This window comes from Poromitra crassiceps, assembly GCF_964638095.1.
Source record: "Poromitra crassiceps genome assembly, chromosome: 3".
Taxonomy (NCBI): domain Eukaryota; kingdom Metazoa; phylum Chordata; class Actinopteri; order Beryciformes; family Melamphaidae; genus Poromitra; species Poromitra crassiceps.
The window spans coordinates 80,866,917-80,893,471 of NC_139625.1; the positions used below are offsets into that span (position 1 = coordinate 80,866,917).

A 26,555-nucleotide genomic window follows, 5' to 3' on the forward strand; every position below is an offset into this window, starting at 1 on the left:
AGGAAGTGGGGGACTTATTAGGGCTGTGCCGATTCACTTATCTCCCGATTCGATACTATCACGATACTTGGGTGCCGATTCGATATATATTGCGATTCTTAAGTATTGCGATTCTACGATTATTGCGATTCGATATTACGATTTATTGCGATTTTTGTTTCTTTTTTTCTTTTCTTTTTTCAGTTTGTTTGCTTTTTACACTAGATTAGAACATGGGAAAAGTTGAATCATACACTAGAGACTGTATATTATATATCATGAGTAGGGCTGGGCGATATAGTTAAAAACAGGGGCGGACTGGGATCATAATTCAGGCCGGGCATTAGATACCAAGCAGGCCAGGCCGATATGGGCCGACTTTGAAGCCCAAAGATGCACCCACTTTAACCCTGAAGTGTAATTATTACTTCAGACTAACTACCTAATAAAGTAATAAAACCACTAGTAAACCAGTAGGCGGCGCCTGGCCTGCTGTTCAGTGAGTGGCCTGACTGCGGGCACACAATTTTTTTTTTTTTTTTTTTTTGCTTTTGCGATTATCGATTCTGGAATAAAAGATCGATTCAAAAAATCGTGACATTAAAAATCGCGATACTTAGGTGAATCGATTTTTTCTCCCACCCCTAGGACTTATGTTGTTGACAGAGCCGGTGTTGACGCGTTATTTCGAATCGCACATCGGTTACGCAAAAACCACGCACTGTGCCCGCCTACGCAGCAGTCAAGCGCCGGGATTGGCCAGGCGCTCATGCTCATGTTGGGCTCTCTGTTACAGGGACACCATTCCTGTGAGAAGCAACAACACCAAGCGAGGCTGCAATGAGGATATTGAAAGACAAAATCCTACATCGCACCAAAGCATACAATGTATTTTAATGTTATTTGACTCTCTGACCACCCTCCTCAGTGCTTATTATGAGGCCAGAATAACAGATGCTGCTGGCCATTGGGAAGGCTAACCCTTTACTTTTGGTTTTATTTATTGTGTATGATTCAACTTTTTATCTATGATTTTATATTATTGCATGTTTTTGTAGATTGTTGGGACTTCACTGGCCTGGAACAAACGGCTGGACTGATGGGGGGGGGGGGGATGAGCTAGGCCTATGTGCTGTAGCCTATTGTATTTTTAATTTGATATTTTTTATAGTTTTCATTTGCAGATTAAACTGTCAGCTGAGCTCTGTTATTGAAGCTTTGGCTAAAGGCCTGAATTTTACAATGATGTTTTGAAATAAATGTTTAAAAATCGAGTGTGTTAAAAGCTTGTGTTACGTTTTCATTGGCGTTAATACATTAATAATTTATTTCAATGTCCGCTATCGAGAGCAATTCAGTTGGTTCATGAAATCGCTGGGCCCAGCGATTTGTGGTGTGGGCGATTCCAGCTGTCAAAAGAAGAAAAAAGACTTGCTCCTGGCCAATCCCGGCGCTTGACTGCTGCGTAGGCGGGCACAGGGCATGGTTTTTGCGTAACCTATGTGGGATTCGAAATAACGCGGTGTTGACTAGTGTGCTAACGCTAGGCGCTAAGATGCTCTACTTGAACAGTGTACATTCGGATAAATTGGCTGGCTCCTCTTCCTCAAAACTGGAGCAACCCACCATCAGTGAGGAAGAGGAAGAGTTGCGACGCACGTACAACAACAATCACTTGAACAATGTTCATTCGGGATCCTAGTCTCACCTGGACTGGAGCTGAGCAACTCTGCATCAGCGTTTGAGAGCTGCAACGCACTGCAGCAGAAAAAGTAAACAATCTGTGTGCGGTAAGTGAGCCCCTGTGGCCACGGCGGGGATTCTGGGCATGTTCAATCTATGACCCCCCCCCCCCCCCCCGCGCTCTACACATGAATGGACTATTCCTTCTTGCCCAGTTGAGCCTGCATGCAGTGCTTCAAACCAGACAGAGTGACTCCCAAGTAGAGAGTGAGAGGACACGGACAGACACACATGTTCATACTAGGGAAGCATTAACTCCTCCAGGTAGCGTGGTGCAATTCAACACAACATCAAACTTTTAACAGCGTCGTCAGAGCGCATTGCAAACGATTTCAAAGGAAACAAGAGAAAAGCAAAGCACTCATATTACTTTCACTTTTGTTACTTTTGTTTTCCCGTGGCATGGACTCTCTTGTTAGCTGATGGGAGGGGATGCGAGTACCGACCCTCTCCCCCCAACCCCTCATGAAAACAGAGAAAGAGAATGAGGATGATAAAAGAAAAAACTGCATTAACAGGTGGATGGAACGGTAGTGAGAAAAATAGGTCAGAAACTGACATGTTTAATAACAGAATGTAAATTGCTCTGATATTCTGCTTAAACAATTAATTGCATTGATTAAATTGTGTTGGTGCTTTGATGTAGGCTAATTTTACAAAGTTCAAATTAGTTTAAGTGAATAAAAGCATTTACAGACTATTTTGGATGGATATTAATATAGGTGTGCCTTGGAAACAAAAAGTTTGAAAACCACTGTCATAGACTAATGTCTGCAATAATGATATTTAATTTCGCTCCCGGTTCGGGCTCCAGCTGGAGCACAGACAGGCACACAGAGGCTGCTGATCTCTGTACTGTAGCCTAATTTAGCCTCGAGCTACAGTACACTGAATAACACAGACCCCGACAGCTTTGACTGGTGCTGGCTCGCTCCCCCAGTGGTCCCGATGCATCCATACACTTCTATTACCTTTAGATAAAGGTTGTAAGCTCACCTGTATTTATATGTGACATTCCTGATACCATGCACTTCCATGATTAGGGGTGCACAGATCGATCGGCACGCACTCTGTATCGACCGATTTTGACCTCAAATATGCGATCGGCTGATTGCCGATATTTATTTATATAATTATTATTATTTTATTTTTTTTAATACAAAAAAGCCCTACCACTAATCAGGCTTTCCAACGATATAAAATACATAACAATACCAATTGGTATTATTAAAGGGGAGAAATAATCGACCGAAATGAAGTTTCAAAACTTTTTTTGAGGAGTTTATATATCGGTGATCGGTCGATGATCGGTTGGGCAGATATTTCCCATAGGCGATCGGTGATCGGTGGCAAAAAACGTGATCGGTGCACCCCTATCCATGAACTTTAGACACACTAGTGCACTGCCTGTTCTCCCCCAGTCACCACCCCGGAGTGCTCCCCCCACGGCACTCAGGCCCCCCTAAGCGCACTTCCCAAGTTTGAAGTCGATCTGACAAACGGTTCTCAAGATACTGCAAAGGACAGACATACAGAAGTCGATCGGCCAGACAGTCCTGGAGATATGTGAAAGCTGTGATATGTTATTGGTTATTGTGATATATTATTGGTTGAATTGCTCAAAGTTTACCATGTCTGCCATGTCTCTGGTTCTCAGCAACGCACCTGCCAAGTTTGAAGTCGATCGGACGAACGGTTCTCAAGATAAACCACTTTTTGTGTGGCCAGTAGGTGGCGCTGTACCGCATTGCACTGTGTCGGGTTCCCATCAGCGCACTCCCCAAATTTGAAGTCGATTGGACGAACGGTTCTTGAGATAAACCGATTTTTTTTTGTTGCCAGTAGGTGGCACTATGCCGAATTGCACGAAAACAGGGCACTGCACTCCATCAGGTCCCCCTTAGTGCACTCTTAACGGTTCTCGAGATACGCGACGGACAGACGGACAGACACTGCTGGCTAGTAGGGGTGTCACGGTACACAAAAGTCACGGTACGGTACGTACCTCGGTTTTGGGGTCACGGTTCGGTACGAATACGGTACGGTACAACGGCGGAAACAGCAACAACAAAAAATTATTTTCATTTTGTATTGAACCTTGGGCATTCATTTTGAACAGGCAGTACTAGTGCTCCACCTAGTGTCACAAACTGGTACAGCATGGCCCTGTTTAAAGCAGTAAACGGTACACACAGTGAACATACTCTCTTGCATTAGGTTGTATTTTGCTGGCTCGGTCACAATGTCACAATCAGCTACAAGGCTGAAAAGCATTTAGTTGTAAAAAAATCCAAAAAGTTTCCACTCTGCTACTGCCTCTTGTAGCTTCTCAGCTAGGTGGGCGCTAGTGTGCTGTTCATACACAGGTCTCGTTAGAAGAACAGGATTCTTCATTTCCCACTCACTGTTGATGTAGTGTGCGGTGACGGTGAGGTAGCTTTCAGTAGCACGGGACGTCTATCCGTCAGTTGTTAATGCAACGGCGGGTGCAGTGGACAGGCCGTGCTCAAACACTGCTCGTGTGCGCGTGTGCAGACGTGGGACCACGGTTCCGCTCATGTGTGCACGGCGTGGGACCTTGTAACGAGGCTCGAGTACGTTCAATAAATGCCTGAAGCCGGCTTGCTCTACCACTGCATATGGGCGCATATCCATGGAAATGTAGACTAGACGCCAATCGCCTCTGTAATCTTCTTGTGTCGGTCTGTGTTGGCATTCAGAGGATGGTTAAAAGCAGCGGGGAGAAGCAGTTGTTGTCCCGTTTTCTTTACCGTGTCTCAACTGCCGAACAACGCCGACACACCGTCTTTGTTCGCTCAATCTTTCGCACTCCATCGCTGTTGTAGTCGACTGGGAAGCCGAAACTCTCCCACACCGCTGATTTAAAAGAAGGTGGCGGCTTCTCAAGCTCTTGCATCTCGCATGCCTCGCCTCTCGCCATAGCGTTAGTTAAAGTGACTGACAAAATGGACGGCTTTCTCGTGTTGTTTTCGCGTGTCTTCTTCTGTGGTGTTTAATGGCGTTCAAACAGCGTTCGTTTAGGTGCTTTACTGCCACCTTCTGGATTAGGCGTATTTGTCGTGGATCTCCACGTACCGTACACTGCCGTACCGTGATGCCCGTACCGTGAACTCACGGGACGAATACATGTACCGTGACACCCCCACTGGCTAGGGATGCACACAATTAATCGAAGCTCGATTACTCGCTCGTTAAGGATTTACTTGAGCATGTGAAAATGTACTCTGTCAAAACAACAACAGAGATGACAGAGCTACAGTCTGTCATACCTACACATGATCTCCTCATCTAGCCTACCTGCCAGGCATGTTGAGGCATTCGTATAGTGTCATTTCAGACCATCCATCCAAGTGCCATTCGCTCAGTCAAGTCATATTGATTTGTTAAGCTCTTTCAATAAAACAAGGTTCCTCACTAAGTGCTTTACTGAGCAGCAAAGGAAAATACACACATTAAAAACGTGGGATGATCAAGCAAACCTCACATTTTCCTCAGTCAGTCAATCAGTGAGTTTAGTACAACAAAGGCATGCGACAGCTGCTAGTTATTTGGTATAGTTATAGCAGTGGCACTTATCGGTATCTGTGTTTAAATATCCATTGTCTTTTGTACAAATTCTATTTGATTTAGTTTATATTTGTTGCTGCTCTTTGTGCTATCTTGGCCTTTTTTCTCTGAATTCTTTAGCATAGAGAGGGCACTTGTTGGTTGTAGGCAACTTGATGGAACGGGCCAACTATTCTGTGAATGGAATCGGGGGAAACCCCCGTAGTTTCTGTTGGGTGACTCACAGCTCCTGGTGTCATGTGGAATTTGGTCAAGTGCCTTTTTTGAGGCTGAGGGAATATTTCTCATACTTCTCCTTTGACTCTTTCTTTTTTTTCCACTTGAAGTTTACACTGGTAACATTATTTATAACTGTTATGTCTCGTGAGTCTGCATCAAAATAGAAATGACGTATGGAAGAATTATCTTTTCCATCTGCTCTTTCATTTAAGAAGCATCTGAATGTGGTTAATGAATCAGCCAGAATTTGAATCTGAATTTGGAATGCAGTTTTTTTTATTATCTTTCACTTGCAAGTTGTCCATTTCTTTCCTTTTTCATTCTGTGCTTTATCATTCTATCTCAAATAAGTCAACTTGAGACGGAGGGGACATCCTGCCCATCACTGTATCACTGTTAAGACGGAGGGGACATCCTGTCCATCACTGTATCACTGTTAAGACGGAGGGGACATCCTGTCCATCACTGTATCACTGTTAAGACGGAGGGGACATCCTGTCCATCACTGTATCACTGTTAAGACGGAGGGGACATCCTGTCCATCACTGTATCACTGTTAAGACAGAGGGGACATCCTGTCCATCACTGTATCACTGTTAAGACAGAGGGGACATCCTGTCCATCACTGTATCACTGTTAAGACTGAGGGGACATCCTGTCCATCACTGTATCACTGTTAAGACGGAGGGGACATCCTGTCCATCACTGTATCACTGTTAAGACTGAGGGGACATCCTGTCCATCACTGTATCACTGTTAAGACGGAGGGGACATCCTGTCCATCACTGTATCACTGTTAAGACAGAGGGGACATCCTGTCCATCACTGTATCACTGTTAAGACAGAGGGGACATCCTGTCCATCACTGTATCACTGTTAAGACTGAGGGGACATCCTGTCCATCACTGTATCACTGTTAAGACGGAGGGGACATCCTGTCCATCACTGTATCACTGTTAAGACTGAGGGGACATCCTGTCCATCACTGTTAAGACGGAGGGGACATCCTGTCCATCACTGTATCACTGTTAAGACAGAGGGGACATCCTGTCCATCACTGTATCACTGTTAAGACAGGGGGGACATCCTGTCCATCACTGTATCACTGTTAAGACAGAGGGGACATCCTGTCCATCACTGTATCACTGTTAAGACAGAGGGGACATCCTGTCCATCACTGTATCACTGTTAAGACAGAGGGGACATCCTGTCCATCACTGTATCACTGTTAAGACGGAGGGGACATCCTGTCCATCACTGTATCACTGTTAAGACAGAGGGGACATCCTGTCCATCACTGTATCACTGTTAAGACGGAGGGGACATCCTGTCCATCACTGTATCACTGTTAAGACAGAGGGGACATCCTGTCCATCACTGTATCACTGTTAAGACAGAGGGGACATCCTGTCCATCACTGTATCACTGTTAAGACAGAGGGGACATCCTGTCCATCACTGTATCACTGTTAAGACAGAGGGGACATCCTGTCCATCACTGTTAAGACGGAGGAGACATCCTGTCCATCACTGTATCACTGTTAAGACAGAGGGGACATCCTGTCCATCACTGTATCACTGTTAAGACAGAGGGGACATCCTGTCCATCACTGTATCACTGTTAAGACAGAGGGGACATCCTGTCCATCACTGTATCACTGTTAAGACGGAGGGGACATCCTGTCCATCACTGTATCACTGTTAAGACAGAGGGGACATCCTGTCCATCACTGTATCACTGTTAAGACGGAGGGGACATCCTGTCCATCACTGTATCACTGTTAAGACAGAGGGGACATCCTGTCCATCACTGTATCACTGTTAAGACAGAGGGGACATCCTGTCCATCACTGTATCACTGTTAAGACAGAGGGGACATCCTGTCCATCACTGTATCACTGTTAAGACAGAGGGGACATCCTGTCCATCACTGTTAAGACGGAGGAGACATCCTGTCCATCACTGTATCACTGTTAAGTCAGAGCACAAGAATGCACGAAGCCCAGCCAGGGTTCGACCTTTGAACTCTCCTCTCACATACCACACGCCGGCCGGGGGCCATGTTTTGTCATCATAACGGCCCACTTTACTATATGCCAGGGTCATTCCATCACCCGCATGTGAACAGCCCGCCCTTTGTGTGTGTGTGTGTGTGTGTGTGTGATAAGGAGAGAGATCCAGATGAAGGGATAGAGCAGCATTTAATACTACCGAAGATGATTAGGGTCGCTTGCAATTTTTTGTTTTGTTTTGTTCCGAGTTTAAAGTGATAATCTCTAAGATTTCAGTTTTGTTCTCTTGGGTGACACCTATGGTGATGAGTGGTAATTGCAGGTGAGATCCAAACAGTGTTGTAGTATATATGTGACATTACTAATGTCACATAATGTCACTATACTGCAAAAGCTTCCATCAATGGACCATAGCCTCAATCAACATTGTGAGTGACTTTTTTTTCTTTTCTTTTCTTTTTTAGATGAAAATCTTTGATATTATAACTTTAAATCAGGATTCTGACAATAAAGTCAGAATTCTGAGATTAAAGTCAGAATTCCGAGTTTCTGTCAGAATTTTGAGGTTAAAGACAGAATTCTCAGATTAAAATCAGAATTCTGTGGAAAAAAGAAGCATTATATGACATCACTGATGATAGTATCGATGGTGTACTGGAATTTGAATGTTTCGGGTCCTGAGATTTTTGTGACCTCAAAGTAGGGTCACAAGCTTAGGAACCCCTGGGATAGAGGGTACCGTAAATGAGGCTGCCTTTCTAGTAGGGATGGTCTGATCCGATATTCATTAACGCTCTGCAAAGTAAATCCTAATGAACACTCACACCAATAAGGTGTCTCAGCAGTGATCATAAAGTCCTTCATTACAAGGAATCCCAAACGTCTGCATCTTCCTTCAAAACGCCAAATAAAACTAATTAGCACGTGTGTCCCTGTTTACAAACACCTTGATGCGTATATTACCCTCCCCCCTTGTTTCGCAACACCCGAAGTAGGGGAGACCAGGGACAGTTGTAACAAGGTGTGTGTGTGTGTGTGTGTGTGTGTGTGAAGTAGGGCTGTTGAAACGAATTTTGATATTCGAATATTATTCAAATTTAATAATTATGAACGAAATTCGATTATTAATTTTTTTTTAAACAAATATATATTTTTATTTTTTTATTTTTTTTAGAACACTAGAACAGTGACAAGTTCTGACAACATACCGGTACTTGAAGAAAAGAGTGTTAACTGAAGTTGACTGTTGAAGCTGCTATACTGATGTAAACCTACCTGTAGCTCTTAAAATGTATGTTCATTCATTGTTAACTGAAGTTGACTGTTGAAGCTGCTATACTGAATGTAAACCTGTAGCTCTTAAGTGCAATACGTGACTGATTTTTTTTTGTTCATGGCTCATTGTTGTTTTGGCAAAGTTTACTTATTTGTTTATTGATAAGGAGCTCAAACAAAGGCTGTGTCTTTTTTTATTATCGATTATTTTATTTTAGCATTTCAGACAGCACCAATACATCACTGATGAATATTAACTAAGCTCTGGTTATCTGACCTATTTTCTAATGCAATGAATGTATGTACAAGGAACATGTTTTCTTAAATAAACATCATTGCTGGACTATTTGTGATAAGCCTAATATTATTTTGAATATTCATCCACCATTCACTTTTCCATCTACATTTGGTAAAATGCTTAGAAAAAGTTTTACTTGGTCAAACCCAAAGATTCAGCTATATTTAGAATCAGAACATAACATAAGAGAAGACAACAATTCACTCAGACCAAAAAAAAAAAAAAATTTTTTTTTAAATTCAATTAAAAATTAATTAAAATATTCGAATATAATTCGAATATTAAAATGTATAAAGCACTGAAATTCGAATTTGATTATAGAGGGAGATTGACAGCCTTAGTGTGAAGGCTTAAAAAGAAGCAGCATTAGTGCATTACTGAGTCTTATGTTCTGGCTATAACCTTTAATTTAGGGAATAAATATTGTTCCACAGATTGAACATGATGTTTAGATGGCTGGGTTAAGCATTGGTAAATTTATTATTAACAGCTTAGTTGTATAAGCGAGGGAAAAAGATCGGATCGGATTGATATCGGTATCGGCAGATACTCAAGGTTGTGGTACCGGATCGCATTATGGAAAAAGTGGTATCGTGCCATCCCTACTTTCTAGTATCCAGCTCTCCTCTGGTTCTCTCCCACACATGTTCTCCTTGAGTCTGCTATGGGTCTTATAATAGTATCTGAACTGACAGCATTCCTGCAAGAAGGCACGGCCCGAGTGACGAGGGGGTCTTCTCTTTCCACCCGTAGATGTGACAAAGCCACACCTCCTCTCCTGTCTGTACCTAAACCACACCTCCTCTCCTGTCTGTACCTAAACCACACCTCCTCTCCTGTCTGTACCTAAACCACACCTCCTCTCCTGTCTGTACCTAAACCACACCTTTTCTCTCAAGCTGGTGTTCCAGCCTCCAGCAGGAGTCAGGATGATATAACTGACAACCTTCGTCAAATGACTAAATGCGTGGCCCTTCTTCTTTTTGTTTTTTTTACACTGATGATTGATGTCATGTCTTTTGTTGTTGGTGGTCAGTGATCCCTGCCTCGTTTAACAGCATCTTGAAATTTGATTGGATGTTGTTGAATAATTAAACACATTTAGTGTTTTATAGTTGCATATATATATATGGTGTTCTGCAACATTTAAGACTGAGGGTAGATCTTTTTCCATACTTGCTGTCTTTGCATCATTAAAGTTGATATGAACCTAATTGCATCACAAATATGTGAACAGTGCAGGAGAAAAGTAGATCTTTTACAGGTCATAATGGCTGATAAAGAGGTACTATTAGCATTTAGCTAATGTTGATTTTCCACCCTCTTTGATTAAGTTCTTTCTAACAACCTGCCATACCCGCCACTCATCTCTTTTCTCATATGTCTCTCTTTACCTTGCAGGTACAGAAGCAGGTCCACCCAAACCTGTTGGCGAAGGAGGACGCACTGCAGCACATCGAGGAGTTGATCTTGCAACTCCTCAACATGCTGTGTGTAGCCCAGCCTCGCTCCGTTCAGGACGTAGAGGTAAGGCTTCCTCTCTCACTCCCGCTACCAACGCTTTTATTCTCATCTGCAGGCTTCTACTGTGATTACATTTGAGTATTACACACTTTGTGAGTCAATTGATGCTATGTACTAATATAAATTGATAAAATGCGGAAGTTGAGATTTAGGACAGAGATGCGTTACTTTCACAGATTTTGCATGTAAGTTTCTTGCTTGCGCACCTACAAGTTTTCCATTTAGAAGATGTGCTACTACAGCGGCGTACCGCATATGACTTATGTATGATGCAGCATTCAGCCAACTTAAAACATCCCAATGTATTAATTGTAACTGAGACTTATTTTCCTTCTTCCCTCTTACCAGGAACGCGTCCAGAAAACCTTTCCCCACCCTATAGATAAGTGGGCCATAGCAGACGCCCAGTCGGCCATCGAGAAGCGCAAGAGGAGAAACCCCTTGCTCCTCCCTGTGGACAAGATACACCCCTTGCTTAAGGTAAAGACCTTTGCTCACCCCCCATTCTCTCTAGCAAAGATATGAAGCTGTACACCCCAAAACTACAGCATATAAAACTACAGCATATAACCATTTTGGAAAGATATATTGCTCAGTGTCTCTAAAATATTGAGGTCTTATCATTTTGTCAACCGGGGGCTGAAGTAAGTTACTCACTTTGTTTTATAACAATAATTGTTTGTTTTCATTTAATATATTTGTGACCATAACATGATTCACATACTTAGCAGATCTAATCTTCTCAAACAGGTGGGGGTTACCCCATAGGACAATATGAGTGCCAAAAGGTTATGACGATCACTAGGAAGTATTTGGGATTCTGTTTAGCATACAGTATCGACACGACATGCAATCAAATCCACCGATCTGGTTTTCCATGCAGGGTGAAACAAACGCTAAGAATGATTTGCAACTGCTGTTTGGTCTAACACCTAACATGTTCTTTCCCTGTGCTTCCTCAACAGGAGGTTTTGGGCTATAAAGTGGACTACCACGTCTCCCTGTATATTGTAGCTGTGCTTGAATACATATCGGCAGACATACTGAAACTGGCAGGCAACTATGTCGGCAACATCCGGCACTATGAAATCAGCCAGCAGGACATCAAGGTGTCTATGTGCGCAGACAAGGTGAGTTCTGTGTATGCGTCTTAGTTTAGGTATTTTCCACAAATAATCCTTGGAATAAATACAAGTTTTGCTCATGCTGGAAAACATTTTCTTTTGTTTTTGTGACATTGAAACTTGAGCACGGCCCACCAGCTGCCAAAGATCTTTGCTCTAGATGCTAGAAGATGTTTTGTTTTGTTGATCTTCTCCAACCCTCGGCTGCCCGTCGTCCGCAGGTGTTGATGGACATGTTTGACCAGGAGGAGGACATCGGCCTGGTGTCCCAGTGCACCGAGGAGCCCTCGTCCTCCGGGGAGCTCACCTACGACGACCTGGTGAGGCTGGAGATCGCTGAGGAGCGCCAGTACCTGCGAGAGCTGGACCTCATCATCAAAGTGTTCCGCCACCACTTCCTGTCCAACAACAAAATCTTCACGCCTCAGGTGAGGACAGGCGTGCACAATTAATCGAAAAACAAACGAAAATGTAACATTTTAAATTGCTATTTGATCAAAAGGGAAGGTTTTTCCAGGGTTCCCACTAGGGATGTCAACTGTTACAACATTTTCTAAACGTGTACACTGGACCTTCTGGCAGCGTGTAACCGGTTAACCGGATGTTTTTGGGGGGGTTTTTACGGCATTTGCGCATTGTGACCAATGCGTCCTTACGTGCAACATACAGCACTTGTGTGAAAACCTTAACGGTAAAGTGATCATCTGTAGCTTACAGGCAGTAGATGTCCACTAAACTTCTTTTTCTGACAGTTAAACGCTGGAAGAGCGCTGAGGAGCGCCGATCCCAGCACACCACACAACATGCAAGGACGCATAACAACGTTCGCAAAACAGCGTTAGCAGCGGTAGCTAGCTTGATAGCTAACGGCTAACAACACATACTGTGATAAAAAGCACAGCACTCACGAGTGTCTAGCCAATCTGCTCCCACAATTAAGCCTTTCTGTCTCTGTAGTGATAGTTTCTCCATATGATTAGATTCATCAGTGATGTCATAAGAGCAAGTGAGCCCGCACAGCGGGTGAGCTGCAGGGTGGGCGAGGCCTACCGAGCCTAGTGTAACATAACAGCAATTTTATTTTCTGTAGCTATTGACGTAAAAAAAGAAGAAGCTGACATTGAAATTCTTACTATACAGGCCACATCGGACATAACTCTTCATATTGGATATATATATATATATATATATATATATATATACACACACACACACACCGTACACACATATATAAGTAGCTTTCCTATTCCTATTGTGCTATTTGTAATCATTTGGTATTGATTCAGTCACCACCTCGCATTACATGAAAATTCTATTATGGATCCTTGAACAATCATGGAAAGGTTTTGAAATTTTATCAATGAAAATGTTTGGCAACCCTGTTTTTCAGACGCCTACCTGAATGAACAGTGCTGTGCAGAATCCCTGGCCACAAATCTTTGATTGCTTTCAGTTAATATGCGGCACCATTGTGTTTATATCCTGCAGTCTTAGGTGAGAACAGGAGCCAGTATGCTGTGGTGGCCAGCTTACTGTAAAGCCAGCTTATAAACAGAGTCAGGGTTCTAACTGCACTTGATTAACTTCTTTACAAAGTCATTTACAACCAAATCCAGTGTAAGAACATTTAAAGATTAGAACTGAAACTCTGTAATCAGTTAGCTGGTAATGAGCATAGGAACACTGTTTCTTTAAACATCTAACAAAGGCAGGACATCACTGTTGTCCTCTTATGTTAGACTTTTCAGTAATATCAATATTATCCTGATGCTACTTTACAAGCAGAAACTGAAAGTGTATTCTCAGTAAGATGTCTCTACACTGCAGACAGACACAATACAGTAAGATGTCTCTACACTGCAGAGAGACACAATACAGTAAGATGTCTCCACACTGCAGACAGACACAATACAGTAAGATGTCTCTACACTGCAGACAGACACAATACAGTAACATGTCTCCACACTGCAGACAGACACAATACAGTAAGATGCCTCCACACTGCAGACAGACACAATACAGTAAGATGTCTCCACACTGCAGACAGACACAATACAGTAAGATGTGTCTACACTGCAGACAGACACAATACAGTAAGATGCCTCTACACTGCAGACAGACACAATACAGTAAGATGCCTCCACACTGCAGACAGACACAATACAGTAAGATGCCTCCACACTGCAGACAGACACAATACAGTAAGATGTCTCTACACTGCAGACAGACACAATACAGTAAGATGCCTCCACACTGCAGACAGACACAATACAGTAAGATGCCTCCACACTGCAGACAGACACAATACAGTAAGATGTCTCCACACTGCAGACAGACACAATACAGTAAGATGTCTCCACACTGCAGACAGACACAATACAGTAAGATGCCTCTACACTGCAGACAGACACAATACAGTAAGATGCCTCCACACTGCAGACAGACACAATACAGTAAGATGTCTCTACACTGCAGACAGACACAATACAGTAAGATGCCTCCACACTGCAGACAGACACAATACAGTAAGATGCCTCCACACTGCAGACAGACACAATACAGTAAGATGTCTCTACACTGCAGACAGACACAATACAGTAAGATGCCTCTACACTGCAGACAGACACAATACAGTAAGATGTCTCTACACTGCAGACAGACACAATACAGTAAGATGCCTCCACACTACAGACAGACACAATACAGTAAGATGTCTCCACACTGCAGACAGACACAATACAGTAAGATGCCTCTACACTGCAGACAGACACAATACAGTAAGATGTCTCTACACTGCAGACAGACACAATACAGTAAGATGTCTCCACACTGCAGACAGACACAATACAGTAAGATGTCTCTACACTGCAGACAGACACAATACAGTAAGATGCCTCCACACTGCAGACAGACACAATACAGTAAGATGCCTCTACACTGCAGACAGACACAATACAGTAAGATGTCTCCACACTGCAGACAGACACAATACAGTAAGATGCCTCCACACTGCAGACAGACACAATACATTAAGATGCCTCCACACTGCAAACAGACACAATACAGTAAGATGCCTCTACACTGCAGACAGACACAATACAGTAAGATGTCTCCACACTGCAGACAGACACAATACAGTAAGATGCCTCCACACTGCAGACAGACACAATACAGTAAGATGCCTCCACACTGCAGACAGACACAATACAGTAAGATGCCTCCACACTGCAGACAGACACAATACAGTAAGATGCCTCCACACTGCAGACAGACACAATACAGTAAGATGCCTCTACACTGCAGACAGACACAATACAGTAAGATGTCTCCACACTGCAGACAGACACAATACAGTAAGATGCCTCTACACTGCAGACAGACACAATACAGTAAGATGCCTCCACACTGCAGACAGACACAATACAGTAAGATGTCTCCACACTGCAGACAGACACAATACAGTAAGATGTATCCACACTGCAGACAGACACAATACAGTAAGATGTCTCTACACTGCAGACAGACACAATACAGTAAGATGTCTCTACACTGCAGACAGACACAATACAGTAAGATGCCTCCACACTGCAGACAGACACAATACAGTAAGATGCCTCCACACTGCAGACAGACACAATACAGTAAGATGCCTCCACACTGCAGACAGACACAATACAGTAAGATGCCTCCACACTGCAGACAGACACAATACATTAAGATGCCTCTACTGCAGACACACACAATACATTAAGATGCCTCTACTGCAGACAGAGACAATACAGTAAGATGTCTCTACACTGCAGACAGACACAATACAGTAAGATGTCTCTACACTGCAGACAGACACAATACAGTAAGATGTCTCTACACTGCAGACAGACACAATACAGTAAGATGTCTCTACACTGCAGACAGACACAATACAGTAAGATGTCTCTACACTGCAGACAGACACAATACAGTAAGATGCCTCCACACTGCAGACAGACACAATACAGTAAGATGCCTCCACACTGCAGACAGACACAATACAGTAAGATGCCTCCACACTGCAGACAGACACAATACAGTAAGATGCCTCCACACTGCAGACAGACACAATACATTAAGATGCCTCTACTGCAGACACACACAATACATTAAGATGCCTCTACTGCAGACAGAGACAATACAGTAAGATGTCTCTACACTACAGACAGACACAATACAGTAAGATGCCTCCACACTGCAGACAGACACAATACAGTAAGATGTCTCTACACTGCAGACAGACACAATACAGTAAGATGCCTCTACACTGCAGACAGACACAATACAGTAAGATGTCTCCACACTGCAGACAGACACAATACAGTAAGATGCCTCCACACTGCAGACAGACACAATACAGTAAGATGCCTCTACACTGCAGACAGACACAATACAGTAAGATGTCTCTACACTACAGACAGACACAATACAGTAAGATGCCTCTACACTGCAGACAGACACAATACAGTAAGATGCCTCCACACTGCAGACAGACACAATACAGTAAGATGTCTCTACACTGCAGACAGACACAATACAGTAAGATGCCTCCACACTGCAGACAGACACAATACAGTAAGATGTCTCCACACTACAGACAGACACAATACAGTAAGATGTCTCTACACTGCAGACAGACACAATACAGTAAGATGTCTCTACACTGCAGACAGACACAATACAGTAAGATGCCTCCACACTGCAGACAGACACAATACAGTAAGATGCCTCTACACTGCAGACAGACACAATACAGTAAGATGTCTCCACACTGCAGACAGACACAATACAGTAAGATGCCTCTACACTGCAGACAGACACAATACAGTAAGATGTATCTACACTGCAGACAGACACAATACAGTAAGATGTATCTACACTGCAGACAGACACAATACAGTAAGATGTATCTACACTGCAGACAGACACAATACAGTAAGATGTATCTACACTGCAGACAGACACAATACAGTAAGATGTATCTACACTGCAGACAGACACAATACAGTAGGATGCCTCCACACTGCAGACAGACACAATACAGTAAGATGTATCTACACTGCAGACAGACACAATACAGTAAGATGCCTCCACACTGCAGACAGACACAATACAGTAAGATGTCTCTACACTGCAGACAGACACAATACAGTAAGATGCCTCCACACTGCAGACAGACACAATACCCAGGCATTCACAAATCATGTGTGACTAAGGTCGCTTTCACATATAAGCTGTTTGGTCCGCTTTAACCGCGCCAGAGTTTGTTTCCTCGGATAGTGCGCTTCTTTTGGGGTGGTGTGAAAGCGCAAATGAACTCTGTTGCAGAACAAACAAGCGAACTCTCGTCCGCTTGAAAACGTAGGTCTCTGTTCGTTTGCAAGTGAACTCTAGTGCGGTTCATTTGTGGTGTGAAAGCAAACCGAACCAAACACAAGAGCAAACATAGGAAAGGCATCATGAGTAGAAGGTGGTAGAAGGAAGCAAAACACTGTGGTGCGCACACACACACACCCACACACGGGTCGGTGCGCACCTCGCTCGTCTCGTCTCAACTGCAGAATGATGTTGGACCCAACAGCTCATCTGCTGCTCATATTGGGCGCATTGTTGTAAAATATTTATTTGATAGTAATAATCGCATAAAGGTGGTGTTTCTCTATGGGTTGTGTTTCGCAGATTCACTTGTGTTGTTCAGTCAGCCCTCAGCAGGCAAGGCGGCAGAAGAGGAGAGATTTCCCCTCTATATTCTGTCCAATAGACGAGTGACCGTTTCGACCACGTGTCATTGTTCAGAAAGTTTGGTGCTTGTGGCAAATTGCTGTGTGAAAGCGAAATGAAACAAAATGAAAAATGAAACAATGTTACAACCGCCCGAATCGTACCGAGTCCACCAGCTTATATGTGAAAGCAACCTAAGAGTTTGTTCATGAGATGAGTGATGACCAGGCAGACAGACAGACGTAACTATATGGATCATATGGCAATTGGAGTGCTGTAAATTTCCTAAAGAAAGAAGTGTGGCTCAAACACACTGAGCAGCCTGGCAGGGGGTAGGACGGGGAGGGAGGATGGTAGTGAAGGAGTGAATGGAAAGTAAAGTTTTATGGGTTGCTGTGGCTTTGCATATTTTGGGTTGGGTAATTTGTGGTATGATTTGGGTGAGGAGGATAAACCTTTGTGAGGCCCTATGGAGCGCAGAACACGTAATTATGTTCAGACAGGAACAACATCTGCAGCACTCGCCAAAATAACCTCAATTATGTCTGGTGAAACACGGTGTAATCTGAAATCACTTGGGGAGATGTCAAGAAAGTGTTTCGGTCAAATAATGACAAGACACACGACTTCTATTCATACTCGAGCAGTCAATAATCACCCCGTTCTATTTTGGGGTGTACTTCTTCATTTATTTGACTGATGACTTCCTCAGGCAAATTGGGCCCGCCATGCCGTTACGTTTACAGTATATTCCCACCTTTTTTTGCCTATTTTTTTATCCGAGGGAGGTTAGCTGAGCGTGCACTCAGCATCCTTTTACCCCTACCCCTACGCTTCACCCTCACATACTGTACATATTGATTGATTGATTGATTGATTGATTGATTGATTGATTGATTGATTGATTGAAACGATTTATTTCAAACAGTTAAAACAATACATAAAGTGGGAAAAAAAACAGTAAACATAACAGTCTAATAGACTTCATCAAAAGGAAAATACGTAAACTCAAACATAAAAAAGGCGAACTGTTTGAAAAGGGGCAGGAAGAAGCCTAGGCTTATCGAGTCCTGCCCCCAAATCATTCATAAACAAATTCATACATCCCTATATTATATGCATTTCCCAACTCTCACGCTCCTCCCCACATGCTCATGCATACACATACATACATATATATGCATGTATATACACAAACGTACACAAACTTACCCATACACATGCATCATAAATCCACCTACAAATCCCTATCAATACCCATTCCCAATAATACAATCCAACATTACCCCAAAAACCCAATGCTTTGATATCAACCTGTGTTTGAACCAATGCATCCAAGAATCCATCCAATGTACACAACAATTCTTTACATAATGTATATTACAATATAATATACATCATGTACACCATATATTATACGTTATATATATTAACACCTGGGAGATGCCCCATACAGCCAGTTTTAAATTAACGGCCACAGCTTGCACACCACAGTCGTTGAAAGAGGCGAGAACGATTACTTTGTTCACCTGGACTTTCCGAGCTGGTGTTGGGATTCAAACCAGCAGCCTTCCATCACCATCCCCATTTTGATTATTGATCACTATGCATCTGTGGCTATCCTTGTGCAGGATGTGGAGGTGATCTTCAGTAACATCCTGGACATCCACGAGCTGACAGTGAAGCTGCTGGGCCTTATAGAAGACGCTGTGGAGATGACGGCGGACGGCAGCCCTCATCCGCTGGTGGGCAGCTGCTTCGAAGATCTAGCAGAGGTATGACATGTTTCTGACCCGAAAACCTCCTTCAAACTCACCAGTTATCAAAACCACCTTCAAACTCACCAGTTATCAAAACCACCTTCAAACTCACCAGTTATCAAAACCACCTTCAAACTCACCAGTTATCAAAAACCATCTTCAAACTCACCAGTTACCAAAACCTCCTTCAAAATCACCACTTACCAGAAAACCTCCTTCAAACTCACCAGTTGTATTGTCTTTTATCTTGTTGAGTGTATTGTTTTTTTATCGTGTGTATGTATTGTTATCCCATGTGCATTTTTATTTTTATTTTATTGCTTTTACTCCCGTATTGCTTCTTATTTCCGTATTGTTTTTTATACCTTGTAGTTTTTTAGTTCTTTATGTCCCGAGGACTACGGGTGAAAACTAGCTTCGGCTAATCCCGGCATATTTACTGTTGACATGTATAGATGATTTTGTATGTGTAAACTGTTTTATTGATGTGCACTGTCCTGTCCAACTAAACATTAAACTAAACTAAACCAGTTACCAAGACAAGTGTAGCAAAAAACCACCTTCAAACTCACCAGTTACCAAGACAAGTGTAGCATTTTGCCTTTTATTAGATAAGACAGTAGGCAGACAGGAAAGGTGGGGAGAGAGAGAGGACTTGGCAAGGGACCACGGGTGGGATTTGAACCCGGGTCGGCCGTGTGAAGGACTAGCCTTTGTCGTACCTTGTGAGCCACGGGAACGCCCTAGAATTCTGTTTGTTTGACCCCTTATAAAATCTGACTGCATTAAATATACTGGAATTGACAGTACAGTGACAATGCTGCAGATATATTGATAACTTGCAAAGATTCACAATACATGACATTGATAGAATATTGATTGTTGATTATCATTTTGATCGATTTAATCGTTTTAGTCAGCTATCAAATAAACATAGCAAACGTTTGCTGGTTACAGCTTCACAAAAGCTAAGTTTTGGGTATGATTATTAAAGTAATTCTTTGGGGGGGTTGGCTGCTGGTCAGACTAAGCAATTTTAAGACAATTTTGGACTCTGGTTGCTTGTGATGGGCATTTGTCATATTTTTGACATTTTCTACATTAAATGATTACGGTAATCAGAAAGGAAAAGTCAAAAAGTGGCGACAAGATAGCTCAGCAGGCCAATAGGTTGAAACGCGTTGCGTCTCTTGTGCCCTTGTCCTGTGAAGATGTATTGTGTATTAACTATTTAGTATACTTGTACATTACTTCTTTATTAATTAAATTCTTTATAAGCATCAAGAAGCTCCCTTTTCTCTATTTACTATGATTAATCAGAAAAAATGCTTCGATAATGAGACTAATCATTACTTTCAGCCCTAGTGTCGACTGAGTTGTTTTCTGCCCATCTCTAGGAGCAGGCGATTGACCCGTACGAGACGCTGTCGCAGGATATCCTCAACAAGGACTTCCACGATCACTTCAACAACCTGATGGCTAAATCGACTGTTGGCCTCTACTTCCAGGTAGGACGATTGTCCGCCTCAGAGTCGGCTGAGTGCAGCTTGTCATTTGACACAGTTCCTACAATGCTCTGGAAAGGCTAAACAAAAGTATGGAAAATCAATTTGAAAAAGTTTCTGAAGTCTGGAAAACGATAATGACAAAATATAATTGTCCTGTTAACACGTTCACTGCCAATGACGAGTTGAGTCGTCAAAAAAACTGACTGTTCTGCCTGTTTGATTGAATTTCACAAAACTGCGATTATCTCAGCTTTCAGTCTCACACGCTGAAACCATGCTGTACTCAACGGCTAATATCTACATAACTACTAACTCTACAAACTAACTCTTTTAGACAGAGAAAGCACACATTCTATTAGTACTTTTGTGAAATTTGTGTTCACAAAGTCCAAGCAGAAAATAATCCTCGGCTCTTGTAAAATGAGCCAGAATCCTCAAAAAAAACCTCTGGCAGAAGCTACCTACAGTAAAAAAAAAAAACGGCTGGCAGTGAATGTGTTAAGATGCAGAATGTGAATACACATAAATGGGCATGTAGAGAGACACACTGACACAGTGGTATTTCATGTTATTTTTTTCAAATAATTTTCAACAATAGAGTGATCTAGTTACTAGATAATAAACGTAAAATTCAAGAAAAGAACCCCAGCATTACAATGCACAGGATCTGATGAAACTAAAAATAAGATGAGCAACTATATAGAAACCTAGTTTGGATCTTGGAGATAGAGGGGTGAGTGACACTGGTTCAAATCTTTGATCTGATTTAAACTTGTTTATCTTGTGGTCGCCTGCCAAAGCGCCACTCATGATGTTTTTGTTTTAATCTGATTCCCAACCCTTCTTCCTTGTCATCCCCCAATCTCTCCCTCCAATCTTTCCTGTCACTCTCCAATGTAAACTGTCTTATAAAGCAGAGATTCCATAAAAAATGAAAAGCGTTAAAAAAACGTTTGTTTAATATGAAAGTACAAGTAGGTCATTTATGTGTTTACACCGAGCAAACAAAGTTTCGTTATTTGTTCCCATTTTGCTTTGAAGTGAACCTGGGTGCCTTGTGGAATGTCTCCCGATATCTTTTGAGGGCATGTCATGACATATTCAGCGTCCTGTGTACAGTTTATTCACTGCTGCCGCATTGTTTTATTTGGACATTCCTCACAAGAATAGCATTGAATTATGCTCAGTGGGGTGCAGTTTGGCAGCCTTTGAAGATGAAATATTTGCTGGTGTTTTCTCAGGCCAAAGACCACTGAGTCTGGCGTTCACGTCCAGCAATATCAGTGCAGAGTGCAGAGCAAACTCATAACAGGGAGTACAGTCAGACCTTCCCATAAGGGAGGGGGGAGGGGGGGGTTTCTGGCAGTTTTCTGGCACTCACGGATGGCGGCATTGGATTTGGGGTGAAAAAAATACATATAGTCCTTCTGAGGGATCGCGATCTGACCTTCCGTTTCCAAGAAAATGTCAACCTTTCTCTGATTGGATAGTTTGAGGTCGGCGCCAATTTTGATCAGTCAATCAAAGGAAATTTGACATTTTCTGAGAAACGGAAGGTCCAATTGCGATGCCTTTTAAAGGACTATATGTGTTTTTTCACCCTGAATCCAATGTCGCCATCCGGGAGTCTCTACGAGTTACGGTTGCGGAGCGACGCGTGCGTGCGTGCCACAGCCTGGCCCGGCTCTGCCTCAGGTTGGGGCCTTGCTGTGTTTAAAGTCCTAACCCCAGTTAGATCAACAACACTGTCCCCTGATTACCCACACCCACTGTTTAGTTTCATACACTGATCTGTATGGGAGTCGAACAGCGGGAAAAACACAGGAGTTAAAATTAAAGCTTTATTTGCACTATTGGTATTGATAGCACTATTGTATTCATTCAAAAGCCCCTCACATTGTTGCTTGGCTATTTTACGTCATAAAATAGGCACGGTTAACGTCACTGGTGCAATATGCCTGTACTTTATCAGCAAATTGTTTTCATATAAACCAAACATAGGATAGATAGACTGTCTGGGACTGATTGCTAGATAAGCGAGACATTTATTTAGCAGGCCACAGAATCTGTTATTTATTTAATTGTATGTTAGCCTGGGAACCTGACAAACCTGCAAGCCAAACTTTAATTTGCTCTGGTAGATGCGTCTAGCCACCCTCAAGTCCCATTCAAACACATGTTCCACCCTCCAGTCCCATTCAAACACATGTCCACCCTCCAGTCCCATTCAAACACATGTCCACCCTCCAGTCCCATTCAAACACATGTCCACCCTCCAGTCCCATTCAAACACATGTCCACCCTCCAGTCCCATTCAAACACATGTCCACCCTCCAGTCCCATTCAAACACATTTCCACCCTCCAGTCCCATTCAAACACATGTCCACCCTCCAGTCCCATTCAAACACATGTCCACCCTCCAGTCCCATTCAAACACATGTCCACCCTCCAGTCCCATTCAAACACATGTCCACCCTCCAGTCCCATTCAAACACATGTCCACCCTCCAGTCCCATTCAAACACATGCCCACCCTCCAGTCCCATTCAAACACATGTCCACCCTCCAGTCCCATTCAAACACATGTCCACCCTCCAGTCCCATTCAAACACATGTCCACCCGGCCTGAAAACGGTCGGGCCAGTCATAAGCTTTTGATACAATGACGACAGAGAAGTGCCGTTGAGGCATTTTCGTGCCTACCAAATTACCAATCATACCAATGGCGAGAGACTGATCCTCACAGTTTATGACTTCCCTGAAATAGATAGATAGATAAATAGATAGATAGATAGATAGATAGATAGATAGATAGATAGATAGATAGATAGAGTACTTCATCCCCGTAGGGAAATTCTGGCGTTACAGCAGCAGTAGCATCAATGACAGCAACAACTAATTAAACAATAAAAAGTTACACAAATTCCCGTAGGTAAGGTGCAGAGCAAAAACAGCAGTATCAACATATTGCTAGAAAGAAGCAAGAAACAATACAATACGTAAATATATACAACTTTACTTCCACCGCCGTTACATCTTTCGTTTCCCGGAAACTGTACGTATATTAAATAATACTAATATTTCTATGACTAAAGCTGTACACCGTTTGATTATTTATATTATAATTGCAATGACTATGCCGTACCGTGTATGGCGTGTTATATTACATGGTAATATAGCTGTGAGGGTATAAATATACCACCAACTCCTCCCTCACCAACTCCTCCCCCTAAACAGTTATCAGGACATTAACAGGAAGGCTTTCGCATGGCAGAGCATCAGGCACGTATAGTTTTAACTTAAGCTAGGCTATAAAGTTACCACTGTGCTAAGCTAACTTTAATGTTTCCATGGTTACCACACATAGAGCGCCTGGCGTTTACTAGCGGGGCGCTTGTCTGCCTGCCTTGGTTGGTAAACACCCCCCTGGAAATCGAAATTGAACTGAGAGATTCGAGATTCATTCGCATTTGCCAATTGGTCTGGCTAATTCTATGTGCTTTTCTCCCCAAATCTGAATTTTTGCCTCTTAACTGTATTCAACACCATATTCTAACATAAACACATGTTTTGTGGTATATGTTTTAAAGTACTTATTTTAGGAGTCCACACAGGCTCCATTTGGGCCTGGTCAAAAATAAATATTTATTGTGTTGTTGCTTTATCAAATCCATGTTTCATCCATTGCACCACAGACCGTATCAGTGAGAGTACCCAGCATATTGTGTGTGTGTGTGTGTGTGTGTGTGTGTGTGTGTGTGTGTGTGTGTACGTGCGTAAGCTAATCCTCAGTCCCAGGGGCACATGCTGTAATGGTGTCTCCACTCCCCCCCTTTTATCAAACTGCTCCTACCCCATTTATACACCAGGCGATAATCCTATTTGAGAATCTCCCACTTTGTGTTTGGTCTATCTGTAAACTGCTCCCCCAAACATAACATGAGCTGTTTATCCATCTATCTCTAAACTGCTCCCCCAACATAACATGAGCTGTTTATCCATCTATCTCTAAACTGCTCCCCCAACATAACATGAGCTGTTTATCCATCTATCTCTAAACTGCTCCCTCCAACATAACATGAGCTGTTTATCCATCTATCTCTAAACTGCTCCCCCAACATAACATGAGCTGTTTATCCATCTATCTCTAAACTGCTCCCTCCAACATAACATGAGCTGTTTATCCATCTATCTCTAAACTGCTCCCTCCAACATAACATGAGCTGTTTATCCATCTATCTGTAAACTGCTCCCTCCAACATAACATGAGCTGTTTATCCATCTATCTCTAAACTGCTCCCCCAACATAACATGAGCTGTTTATCCATCTATCTCTAAACTGCTCCCTCCAACATAACATGCTGTTTATCCATCTATCTCTAAACTGCTCCCTCCAACATAACATGAACTGTTTATCCATCTATCTCTAAACTGCTCCCTCCAACATAACATGAACTGTTTATCCATCTATCTCTAAACTGCTCCCTCCAACATAACATGAGCTGTTTATCCATCTATCTCTAAACTGCTCCCTCCAACATAACATGAACTGTTTATCCATCTATCTCTAAACTGCTCCCTCCAACATAACATGAACTGTTTATCCATCTATCTCTAAACTGCTCCCTCCAACATAACATGCTGTTTATCCATCTATCTCTAAACTGCTCCCTCCAACATAACATGAACTGTTTATCCATCTATCTCTAAACTGCTCCCTCCAACATAACATGAACTGTTTATCCATCTATCTCTAAACTGCTCCCTCCAACATAACATGAACTGTTTATCCATCTATCTCTAAACTGCTCCCTCCAACATAACATGAGCTGTTTATCCATCTATCTCTAAACTGCTCCCTCCAACATAACATGAGCTGTTTATCCATCTATCTCTAAACTGCTCCCTCCAACATAACATGAACTGTTTATCCATCTATCTCTAAACTGCTCCCTCCAACATAACATGAGCTGTTTATCCATCTATCTCTAAACTGCTCCCTCCAACATAACATGAGCTGTTTATCCATCTATCTCTAAACTGCTCCCTCCAACATAACATGAGCTGTTTATCCATCTATCTCTAAACTGCTCCCTCCAACATAACATGAGCTGTTTATCCATCTATCTCTAAACTGCTCCCTCCAACATAACATGAGCTGTTTATCCATCTATCTCTAAACTGCTCCCTCCAACATAACATGAGCTGTTTATCCATCTATCTCTAAACTGCTCCCCCAACATAACATGAGCTGTTTATCCATCTATCTCTAAACTGCTCCCTCCAACATAACATGAGCTGTTTATCCATCTATCTCTAAACTGCTCCCTCCAACATAACATGAGCTGTTTATCCATCTATCTCTAAACTGCTCCCCCCAACATAACATGAGCTGTTTATCCATCTATCTCTAAACTGCTCCCTCCAACATAACATGAGCTGTTTATCCATCTATCTCTAAACTGCTCCCTCCAACATAACATGAGCTGTTTATCCATCTATCTCTAAACTGCTCCCTCCAACATAACATGAGCTGTTTATCCATCTATCTCTAAACTGCTCCCCCAACATAACATGAGCTGTTTATCCATCTATCTCTAAACTGCTCCCCCCAACATAACATGAGCTGTTTATCCATCTATCTCTAAACTGCTCCCTCCAACATAACATGAGCTGTTTATCCATCTATCTCTAAACTGCTCCCCCCAACATAACATGAGCTGTTTATCCATCTATCTCTAAACTGCTCCCTCCAACATAACATGAGCTGTTTAT

At 42.5% G+C, this 26,555-nt stretch overlaps 1 protein-coding gene across 2 annotated transcripts in view; it reads left to right on the forward strand.

Moving 5' to 3' along the window:
- Window positions 1-26,555, forward strand: part of sos2 (son of sevenless homolog 2) — a 98,285-nt gene that overhangs the window by 31,921 nt on the left and 39,809 nt on the right. For both annotated transcript variants that reach the window (XM_083633494.1, XM_083633495.1), the window contains exons 2-7: window positions 10,515-10,640; window positions 10,986-11,117; window positions 11,603-11,767; window positions 11,983-12,189; window positions 19,144-19,287; window positions 20,670-20,780. In XM_083633494.1, coding sequence (XP_083489620.1) covers window positions 10,515-10,640; window positions 10,986-11,117; window positions 11,603-11,767; window positions 11,983-12,189; window positions 19,144-19,287; window positions 20,670-20,780 — 885 coding nt within the window. The remainder of the gene's footprint in view (window positions 1-10,514; window positions 10,641-10,985; window positions 11,118-11,602; window positions 11,768-11,982; window positions 12,190-19,143; window positions 19,288-20,669; window positions 20,781-26,555) is intronic.